This window comes from Poecilia formosa, unplaced genomic scaffold (assembly GCF_000485575.1).
Source record: "Poecilia formosa unplaced genomic scaffold, Poecilia_formosa-5.1.2 Scaffold4, whole genome shotgun sequence".
Taxonomy (NCBI): Eukaryota; Metazoa; Chordata; class Actinopteri; order Cyprinodontiformes; family Poeciliidae; genus Poecilia; species Poecilia formosa.
Window position 1 is genome coordinate 3,539,832 of NW_006799943.1, and position 10,487 is coordinate 3,550,318.

The following is a 10,487-nucleotide window of genomic DNA, read 5'->3' on the forward strand; positions in this document are numbered from 1 at the left end:
TATATGCTCATGCGGGAGGTATGCATACTTTTAGCAGGGAAAAGAAATGGTCAGATAAACGAAGAAAAATAATTGGAAGAAAAAGATTCAAAATATTCACCTTCCAGCAGCACAACAGTCCCAGTATCATCAGAGATTCAATGGACTAGCATGGATCAAAGCATATTTATGCTTTAGAAGGGCCCAGTCAAAGTCCAGACCTAAACCCTGTTGAGAATCTGTGGCAGGAAGTCAAAGCTGCTGCTCTTCCATCTGACAGTTTGAGCAAATTTGCAACAAGAACGCCGGAAGGTCAGTGAAAGTCCAAATTCCAGGGGCGTCCTCAAGAGCCACCACACTGGGGTTCAGAGAATCATGTTCATGTCATAGAAAGTTTATTAGAAACAAATATCTAATATGAAGGACACAGAGATGAAAAAGAAAGAGAAACAGGGAAAAATCCTAGAAGTCTGCTTCTACACCTGCAAAAAGAGAGAAAAACAAACATATATTTAGATAACAACAACTCTAACATCACTGAAAAGTTGTTCCATTCCAGCTATTCTAGGTTAAAGCAAAGTAGTCAAATGAAAAACAATCCGGTTCTGGACAGAAAACGAGTGAACAAGCAGCAACAGTCCAAAGATGAAGACCTTTAGGAGAATATGAGCTACTGATCAGGACCTCTTCACCACAAACCGACAGAGTCCGACTCCTATTAAAGCTACATTTCAGCGGCTCAGAACTTCCATCCCTGGACTTGCAACCATCCCAGTTAAAGCTGCAGTTTGTTTGGAGGTTCAACCTTCTACATTCAAAGCCTCGGGTTTTGGTGCCAAAGATTTAGCTGGCAGGCAGCGTGGAAAGCAGTACAAATTAGCACCAGTGTGACCAATTACAATATTATAATGCTGCTTACACATGTAGGCGGCAGTAAAACTAAAATACTGTGAAAGTATTTTAGTACTGCCTACGGCGCCCTGCCAGAAACACAGATTATGCTTCTTTTTTTTTTTGCTTTAATAACACTTTGAACAGAAAAATATGTACTAAACGGGGAAAAGGGAGTAAAAAAAATTGCAGTAAGCACCTCTTTTTATGGGCTTAAAGTCAGGTTATTGGAAGCAAAGTTTCAGATACGTGTGTAATTCCGCAATAGATTTAAACATGTAATCCAATGTAACTGGACTCTTTTCAGCGCTCTCAGATAAAAATCCATTCAGTGCAGAAAAGAAAAAAAAAAGGGAAGGTAAAAGCAAGGGGAAGTTAAGGAGTCAGCAAATTGAATAGAATCCACAATTCAGTGGATTATTGCGCTGCTGGAAATGAGATGAGCGGCACAAATCAGAAGCTGATGTTTGACAGCAACTGTTGCTCTGCAGCCGCCCTCCCTTCTCTTCCCTTTCGCTCCCCTGGCGTTTTCTACACCACTGTCTCCCCCTACTGGTCACAATTTGCAACTGAGTGCAGTGCAAGTCACTAAAAAGAACAAGACTTGGAAAAACTTTATGAAAAATAAAAACTATATATAATTACTATTTCTGCCGAACACATGCACTTTATAGCATCAAGAGAAACATTTTACTTATATTTGTTGATTTTTCTCTCTCTTTTTTTTTCCAGTATATCAATTTTGCCTTGTTTTACAATGCAAAGTGTTAAAGTAACTGGAGATATTTAATGTCTGATTTTAAAGGAAACGCTGAGAAATTAAACATCACGCATTGTGTGTTTATGTTAATCACAAATTTCTGTGTTCTGAGCTGGAAAAAAAAGCACAGGGATCAAATTCCCTCACGTCTACGTCACATCAGCCAATCAGCTTCGGGATTCCCCCCCGCCCCCACCCCCCAGAGGATAAGCAGGTTATAAAGCCAGCACGCGAGACGCTTTTAGCAGGTCAAAAGCACAGGAGAGCGCTGGGAGGATTTAGTACGTCGGGACCAGAGAGGAGACCGTCCAACGCTTCACTTCATTTCAGCCCGGCTGGTTACAAACTCGCACGAGCGGTTCCAACTGTGGCGTGCAGCAACGCTCCGCTCTCCAGATCTGGTTTTACGCACCGGCGCAGCTCAGAATCACTTTTTTTTGTGTGCATTTTCTCCACAAATGTTTTATTTTTTTAATGTATGCGCTCAGTCTGGCTTAGGAAACTGAGTTCAGATTTAGCTTTTTTTGCTTTTTGTTTTGCAAACAAAACTTAAAAAAGAAAGAAAGAAGGAAAAAAAGACTTCCCTTGAATTTCACGCGTAATTTGGGCACCGCTCGGTTTTGCGCATGAATCTCCTCGATCCCTACCTGAAGATGACGGAGGAACAAGACAAGTGTCTCTCTGACGCCCCGAGCCCGAGCATGTCCGAGGACTCGGCGGGCTCCCCGTGCCCGTCCGGCTCGGGGTCCGACGCCGAGAACACCCGGCCGTCGGAGAACGCGCTGCGGCGCGCGGACGCGGCTCTGCTGGGCGACTTCAAGAAGGACGAGGACGATAAGTTCCCCGCGTGCATCCGCGAGGCCGTGTCCCAGGTGCTCAAGGGCTACGACTGGACCCTCGTGCCGATGCCCGTGCGCGTGAACGGATCTACCAAGAACAAGCCGCACGTGAAGAGGCCGATGAACGCCTTCATGGTGTGGGCGCAGGCGGCGCGGAGGAAGCTGGCGGACCAGTACCCGCACCTCCACAACGCGGAGCTGAGCAAAACCCTGGGCAAACTCTGGAGGTGAGTGGAGGATCCCGGTTTCCAGGGGCGACTCTAGAGGGTTTTGCTAGGGGCGTAAATGGGTGCCACTAATAATGTAAGGGTGGCTCACCAAAAGACAAAATCCAGATCCCAATTAAAGTGTTATTAGGTGTGAAATGTAGCTTAAATGTAGATTTTAAAAGGGTTCTTTCTTAGGGTAATCTGTAAATTGATGTATGAAAATACCGCTGATTGTGTTAGCGCTTGTTAGCATAAAGTTTGTTGTCCATCATTTTAATATATTGTAAGTCTAAATTATGATCTGACTATGTCATCCTGGTATCTGCTGAGGGTGGGGCCAGGAGTTGGTGAGAAAAATGTAATAATGGCCTCCATAAAGTACAAAAAAATATTTATTTATAGAGTTAAATAACTGATTATTTCCATTAAAGCCTTTCCTGTTTTTGCTTAAATGCATGCATTAAAAAAAAAAAAAAAAAAAAAAAAAAAATGACACCCCACTCCCTTCTCATATTTTTGGCACCAGTTCTGTTTTTCTTTTTCTTTTTTTGCCTCTATGCATTCTGGAATTAATCGCCAAGAATATTTTATAGTTTCTACATCTTGGTCTACCCAAAACCTTCTGAAATGTTAAAAATCAAAGTTCAAATTAAGGTGATCTGTAAACACAAATAACATGCCCAGTTTGCATCCTTAAAACAAGTTTTTGCATCAAAAACTTGTTTTTGCATAGCATAAAGCTGAAACAAAAAAAAAAAACCCAGGAAAAGCCTCAATGAGTTACATTTATTTGTTTAATTGATCCATTTCTGCCTGTCTTTTTTTAATACCTTACTAAGCAGTCACCTTTAAATCCATCAGCCATTCTTAGGCACCCACTACATATGATTGCATCACAATATAACTCAAAGTAAAATTTTAGTTTTGATTTGCCACCCTATATTTATCATCCACCCCAACGATCCTTGGGCCCCCTTTGAAAACCTTCTGGATACACCCCTGTTCATTGTGCATTGCCGGCAGATTGAAGCCGTTTTATTCACGCCGCCTTTCGTCCACAGACTTCTCAATGAAGGTGAGAAGCGGCCGTTTGTGGAAGAGGCTGAGAGGCTCCGGGTGCAGCACAAGAAGGACCACCCGGACTACAAGTACCAGCCCCGGCGACGGAAGTCGGTGAAGAACGGCCAGAGCGAGACGGAGGATGGTGGAGAGCAGACGCACATCTCCACCAATGCCATCTTCAAAGCTCTCCAGCAGGCCGACTCCCCCGCCTCCAGCATGGGAGAGGTTCACTCCCCCGCTGAGCACTCAGGTGAGGAGAGCACAGGTTCATGTAACTAACGATTATTTTAGTAATCAACTAATCGCTTATTCTGATGATTAATCGAAAAAAAATGACACATTTTACAGATTTTTCACTGAACTAGTTTAGCTTTTTATATTATGTTAGAAAAACATTAAAAGATGCAAATAATTTTTTTTAATAGGAAAAACACTTTATTGCCTAGAAAGTAATATCATGAGATTCCTTTAGTAAACTTGAATAAGGGTGAAGCTAAAATTTGAGGAGTCTTGGCTGAAGCATATTTATGGAAAAGTGGGGTTTTTATCTTAAATGCAAAATGTATGTATTTTTGTAAATTTTTTGCTTAATTCCTACTTTGTTTTTTTTTTTACCAAATTACCTTTTTTGAGTCTATTTATTCCAGTTAACAATTAATCGATCACTAAACTAGTTGACAATCTCAATAATCGATTCTTCTGATAAATCATTTCATACCTATTATTATTTCTATTATATTTGATGGAAAAACTACAAACTCCATCACTCAATCAGCTTAAACAAACATTTTCTCCTTTATTCTCCAACCCTCCAGGCTCACAGGGTCCCCCCACCCCTCCCGCCACCCCAAAGACCGACGCCGGTTCAGGTAAGATGGACCTGAAGCGCGAGGCGGGGCTCCGTGCTCTGCCCGAGGGCAATGTTGGGCGCCAGCTCAACATCGACTTCCGGGACGTGGACATCGGCGAGCTGAGCAGCGACGTCATCTCCCACATCGAGACCTTTGACGTCAATGAGTTCGACCAGTACCTCCCACCCAACGGCCACCCGGGGCCTGTCGGCGCCACCCCGGTCAGCTACAGCGGCAGCTACAGCATCAGCGGCGGGGCGCCGCTCAGCCCACAGCCGGCCTGGATGTCTAAAAGCCAGAACCAGCAGGGACAGCAGCAGCAGATCACCCTCACAACGTTGGGCGGCGGCGGAGGCTCTGACGCTGCCCAGGCGCAGCACAGGACCCAGATCAAGACGGAGCAGCTGAGCCCGAGTCACTACGGCGAGCAGCAGGGTTCCCCGCAGCACGTCCCCTACAGCCCCTTCAGCATGCAGCACTACAGCCCCCCATCCACCTACCCGGCCATCTCCAGGCCGCAGCAGTACTCCGAATACTCTGAGCACCAGGGCGGAGGCGCCTCCTACTACAGCCACGCGGGGGCCGGGGCGGGGTCGGGTCAGGGCTCCGGTCTGTACTCGACTTTCAGCTACATGGGCAGCCCCAACCAGAGGCCCATGTACACGCCCATCGCCGACAACGCCGGGGTGCCGTCCATCCCACAGGGCAGCCCGCAGCAGCACTGGGAGCAGGCTCCGGTTTACACCCAGCTAACCCGACCCTGAGCTCAAACTCACACAAAAACATGCACACACACACACACACACACACACACACTTTGTTCTGTCAGAAATGGGGGAAGAAAGCGGATGGGGGAGGGTTCGTCCCCCTCGAATCAGACTTGAATTCTAAGAGGGGCGCTGGACTTTGGGGTGGCCTCACGTAGTGCCTTACGTATTTTATCACAATAGAATCGTATATATTTTTAGAAACTGAAGAGAATCCTCTGTGAGGATTTTTATGAATTGTTAATATTACGTACGTTTGTAGCCCAGAGGGAGGTTTTGGGGAGGTAGAGGTCATGCTGTTGGAAGCTGGGTCAGAACCTGACGTTGTGGTTCCGTCACCAGCTGATATATATTTTTTTCTTTTGGATCATATTTCGTCGCAGCCGTTGGAGCGGCTGTTATGCAACACAAGAGAAAGACTTGCAATCCCAATGCTGTACCGTCTCACTGACAGAGACCGCAGCCCCTTCCACCATCCGTGCCTTGATGTTTGTTTTTTTTTTTTTTTTCCAAAAAGTCTTTGTACGTTTTCCCGCCGCGGCCACAGCTGAGATTACAATTAACCGCCCCGTGGTGAGTGTTTGACAGCGACAGGAAGTCACCTTTAACCCCTATGGGTGTCCCCTCCCTCTACTCTGTTCCCCCACAGCATGCTGGTGTCCTCAAGTCCCCCCCAATCAGTCAGATCCAGTTTAACATTTTTATTTATTTATTTGCTAATGTTAACTTTATTTCAAAGTAATTATTTTGCATATTATTCTTATAACTAATGAATTGTCTTTTATGATGTAGACAACATAGAACTCCCCCCCCCACTTTTCGTTTTTTTTTTGTTTTGCAAAATTTAGACAGAACGGTACATGCTGTAATTTTTGTTGTTTATTTATCTTATGTTATAAATTTCTATTTTAATGCGTCTCCCTCCCTCCCTGTGCATTACAAGCAGTTCGTTTTATAGTTTTGTGCAGTTTCTTTTGAGTTTGACTCAAAACAATGGCTGAAAGAACTGGAAAATAATTTCTCCTATAAATATATTTACTCCGTTCCCGTTTGGCTCTTTTGTTTGTCGGATCACCGGGACCGCTCGTCCTTTCCGCTCTGCAGGTCATTTCTTTTTTTTTTTTTCCCCTCATGAAGATCGGATGCTGCCCGATACTGTCTTCCTGTTTGTTTTTTTTTTATTTCCTGCAATGTCTCTTATGTATTTCTAATGTCTTTAAGATATCTTTTTGTATATGGATTTGCAATAAAAAAACAAAAATCTATTTTAAAAAAATGTCTACTTTTTTCCTCCTCCATTCTGGATATCAAGCAGAAATATTTGGCTTAACGTTTAAATTTTCTTTATTTTTCTTGGAAGCCATGTTATATTTTCCCCCTTTACTCTGATTTTCTCATAGTTTTTCCTTTCAACTGGAAACTACAGGGGGTCATCAAGCAACTCAACATTGTTTTATCTTGGGATGTTTGTTGGTTTGACTCCATTTATTTGATGGGGACAAAAATCAAATGTTAAGATATTTGTATTTTACAATGCCGTTGGTGGCCCAATTATTGGTGCCCAGTTGTTATCTGTATCACTCCCTTTAACCTAACAGCACAACACGTATTCTGTCCTCCAACATGTCACAAGGTTGTACCATGCAGAATGACCTTTGACCCTTTCTAGAGCGTTCCGAGTCCCTATGTTTTGCTGTTCTCTCCAGCTCACTCCTCAGATTGAGGACCAGTCCAAAGTAGAGATGCTCACAACTGGGATAGAACTGATACTTTACATTATTCTTCTTTGGTTCACGAAGAAGGGCCAAATAATTTGTCAAAATTCAGAGTGTTTAAGTAGCCTAAGTATGGACCTAAATCCAACAGAGAAATGTTGTATGGCCTTAACTGACTGATGTTACATTTACCAGAACTTTCCAAAGTTCCACTATTAACTAAAACGAATTTGCTCAACATGGGAGAGTCACCATTTAAATCAAGATATGTTTTGAAAAATAAAAAAATATGAGGAAACCAAATGTCCTCAGAAAACAATTCCCAGTTCCACGGGCTGTCACTCCACCCTACACCGCCGCATGTCATTGCATCAGCAATGACCTCAGAGACTGATGAGGGTAACATTTCTTTCTTGACCCTCCCTGCTCTGCTCTAACCATAGCCAGGGCCTGCCATGCCCCCACGGCTCCAACAATGGTGTGGTCCTTAATTGTCAGCCGTATCGAGCCGAACCAGCCATCTGGGAGGGTATCGGGTGATAACCGGCACGGCGGGCAGCAGTTGGTGCTGTCACAGGGAGCATTTGACGTCACAGCAGCCATGCCTCTGTGATTAGTTCTGGTTCAGTACCAGGCAGGCAGCATTGTCACCCACGATCAGTATCGTCTTAGAGCCTGCGACGGGACAAACGCTGTTCATTAAGACTATGCAGGGCTCCAAATTAGAACTACGTGTTCTGAGTATAGCCGGAGGCAACTGCTATCAAACCATCTTGATCTTAGGAGATTACCTGAGTTGCAGGACAGTGGCACTAACAGACTGTAGGTGCTGACCTCTGTTTCACTCTAACCATGGAAACTACAACTCATCAAACTTAGTTGAACTTGATTAGATTGGAAACCCGAGGGAGCAGAGGTGGTTAGGCCATCTGATCAAGAACCCATACAGGGGAGTCTGTAGTTATTGGAGGAGATGAAGAGGCAAAACTCTTCAATAAATCCTTTCATGACAGGTAAAACTTTGGGATGCTGCAGAATGAGCTTAAGTGTGTTGCTGGGGAGAAGGATGCCTTGGATTTCTTAATAGACCTGCTACCAATGCATCGCGATTTCAGAAAAGAGCAGAGTTGCTAGATAAGACAACTTTGAACTGCCCTAACTGTTATCATTCAGGTTGGGTGTTAAGCCAAATGTCAATATGCCAGAGACGCAAAAAAATCTCTGGCAAAACGTTCACAGAATATCCATGTCTTACTTCATTTGTAGACCTTTTTTGTTGCTTTTATCCATTGTTCACATCTTTGAGAGCTTTTATGTCAAACGACTCAGACTGGCTACTTTAGGTCTCATAGCTGTGAGGCGAGTAGCTGCCAGTCCTTACAATGGAGTGAACAAACTGTGACAAGGAAATGCAGATCAGCAAGTATAGCAAGCTGTCTCTTCCTCAGTCCATGACTGTCTCTGGTTGCTCATCTGGTCCAGTTAACATCTCCCTGCCTATCACAGGCCACTGTGTCAGACTTCACACCAAGTCTTTCCTGTTGACACCAGGCTGGAGCCGAAGGAGAGTCTGTGCTAGGCAAGGAAATCACCTCAACTGTATGCTACACCATGCCCCATAGGAAGGGTTCACCAAAGTCAGTGTGAAAGCCTGTCCAAGTCCTGGTCAAACCAGAGTGGGCTGGTATGGGAGTCTGAAGCTGAGCCTTGTTGTTTAGGTCGACTACAAATTATTGGAGATGGGTAAAACTTTCTCTTCAATGTATGTTGCGTTACATCTGACTGTACAAGGTGTCTTATAAAGATTGACAAATTTAACAAGCCAGCAGAAAAGTGTCTATAAGACAGAATTTCAGCACTTGATCATCTACAACTCTACTTGTAATCAATCTAATCAATCATGTTATAGTCTTTGTTACATGCTTCCAAGATACTTATCTCATATTTCCAGAGTAATTATTTGTGGAAATGTCATAGGATTACGGTGCTGCCACAACAAAGCAACAATAGTGAATACCCACCAATTGTACTCGACCACGGCTCTGTCTCGTCAGCTGTACTGACCTGCATGTATGCTGTCCTACTTGTCCTAAAACAACTACAACTATTTGATGCTTTCTGACATGTTTTCACATCTTCAAGGTAAGTTTTATGGTTCAGGTTCAGGACTGAAAGCTTGGAAAGTGAGGACGAAAAGGGATTAAAGTAAGGGTGCACCGATATATTGACCTGTCGATAAATCAGCTCAGATTTCCTTCATTTTGGGAGATTGGTTGATACTTACAATGGTAATTAAAGATCAGTTATCTGTGATTGGCCATAAAACTCCTATCGATGAACCTCTAGATTAAATAGCATCGTTGCAGCATGAACCATAATTCAAAAACCTACAAAGCCTTTTTTTCTGCAGGCTAAGCATTGACCATTAAACTCCAATTCCTGCTTCAGAAACTATGTGAGTAGAGCACGGGTCCTCTAAGGCCCCGTTTACACGACAACGATTCAGGGTGAAAACGGAAGAGTTTTGTTGCGTTTTTAGTGTACATTTACACGAAACCACCGAATGTTTTTCTCTGACAACGGCACAGATTGAAAACGGGTTCCAGAGTGCTGATGTTTCTGAAACGTACCGATGTCCGTTGTTGTGTAAACAGAGAAAATGGATCTTTTCTTCCAGAGAATCCCCAGCTCATGCATGACACAAAACATAGCTGCTTCCTACAATCCACAGAAGAAGAAGAAACTACTCACTGGTGTTACTACAGTTTGTGTTTCTCCTTCAGATACGGTTCCCTCAGCATCTCTTCACCGCTCCGCACCGCCCAGTTGGCAAAATAAACGGCTGCTTGTTCAGCGCTCTTATCTAGAGAACTACAGACCAGCTCCGGCTCCAGACGAGTTTAACAGGGGGGGCATCGACTTATTTTGGGGGTGCAAAATGAGTCTACGGAGCTGAACATAGACAACATCAGTAGCCTACAGGCTACTTGTTAATAAGCTTAAGGTACTGTATTGATATTAGCTAGTCATTGTTTAGCTATCATTACCTGCATCCAACAGCTTTACTCAACTCAGTCGGTTAGTTTGGGGGAAAAACTGTGCAAAGTTATTTGCGTTTTGCTGCCATCATTCTAACACACCTGCGCAGCAGCAGAAGGTCTACTTCGCTCCCGCACAGGTGTAAACCCAGCACGAGCATCTCAGCGTTCATGTGGCATTTGAAGGCGGCTCAGAAAAACAGGTTACAACGTGTTAATAACGGATTAAACCATTTTAACTGCTGAAAAAGGTGACAGAGGACACGGATATGGGAAGTACGGAAGCTCCTATTGTATCAAATTGATATAACAGACTGTTGGCCATTCCAGGGTAAAATCAATAAACAGCCATAGACATAATATAAGAGTAGACCCC

The 10,487-nt window shown here is 43.8% G+C and overlaps 1 protein-coding gene and 2 long non-coding RNA genes across 5 annotated transcripts in view; 2 read left to right on the forward strand and 1 right to left on the reverse strand.

The window, feature by feature from the left end:
• LOC103143654 (uncharacterized) overlaps positions 1 to 10,487 on the reverse strand; it is a 168,972-nt gene that overhangs the window by 72,717 nt on the left and 85,768 nt on the right. The gene's annotated exons all lie outside the window — the stretch shown is intronic.
• Positions 1 to 10,487, forward strand: part of LOC103143647 (uncharacterized) — a 38,627-nt gene that overhangs the window by 12,564 nt on the left and 15,576 nt on the right. The gene's annotated exons all lie outside the window — the stretch shown is intronic.
• On the forward strand, positions 1,863 to 6,623 carry LOC103143639 (transcription factor Sox-9-A-like). The gene is made up of 3 exons (XM_007560257.2): positions 1,863 to 2,696; positions 3,740 to 3,990; positions 4,556 to 6,623. The coding sequence occupies exons 1-3, from the start codon at positions 2,257 to 2,259 to the stop codon at positions 5,353 to 5,355; spliced, it is 1,491 nt and encodes a 496-aa protein (XP_007560319.1). The 5' UTR covers positions 1,863 to 2,256; the 3' UTR covers positions 5,356 to 6,623.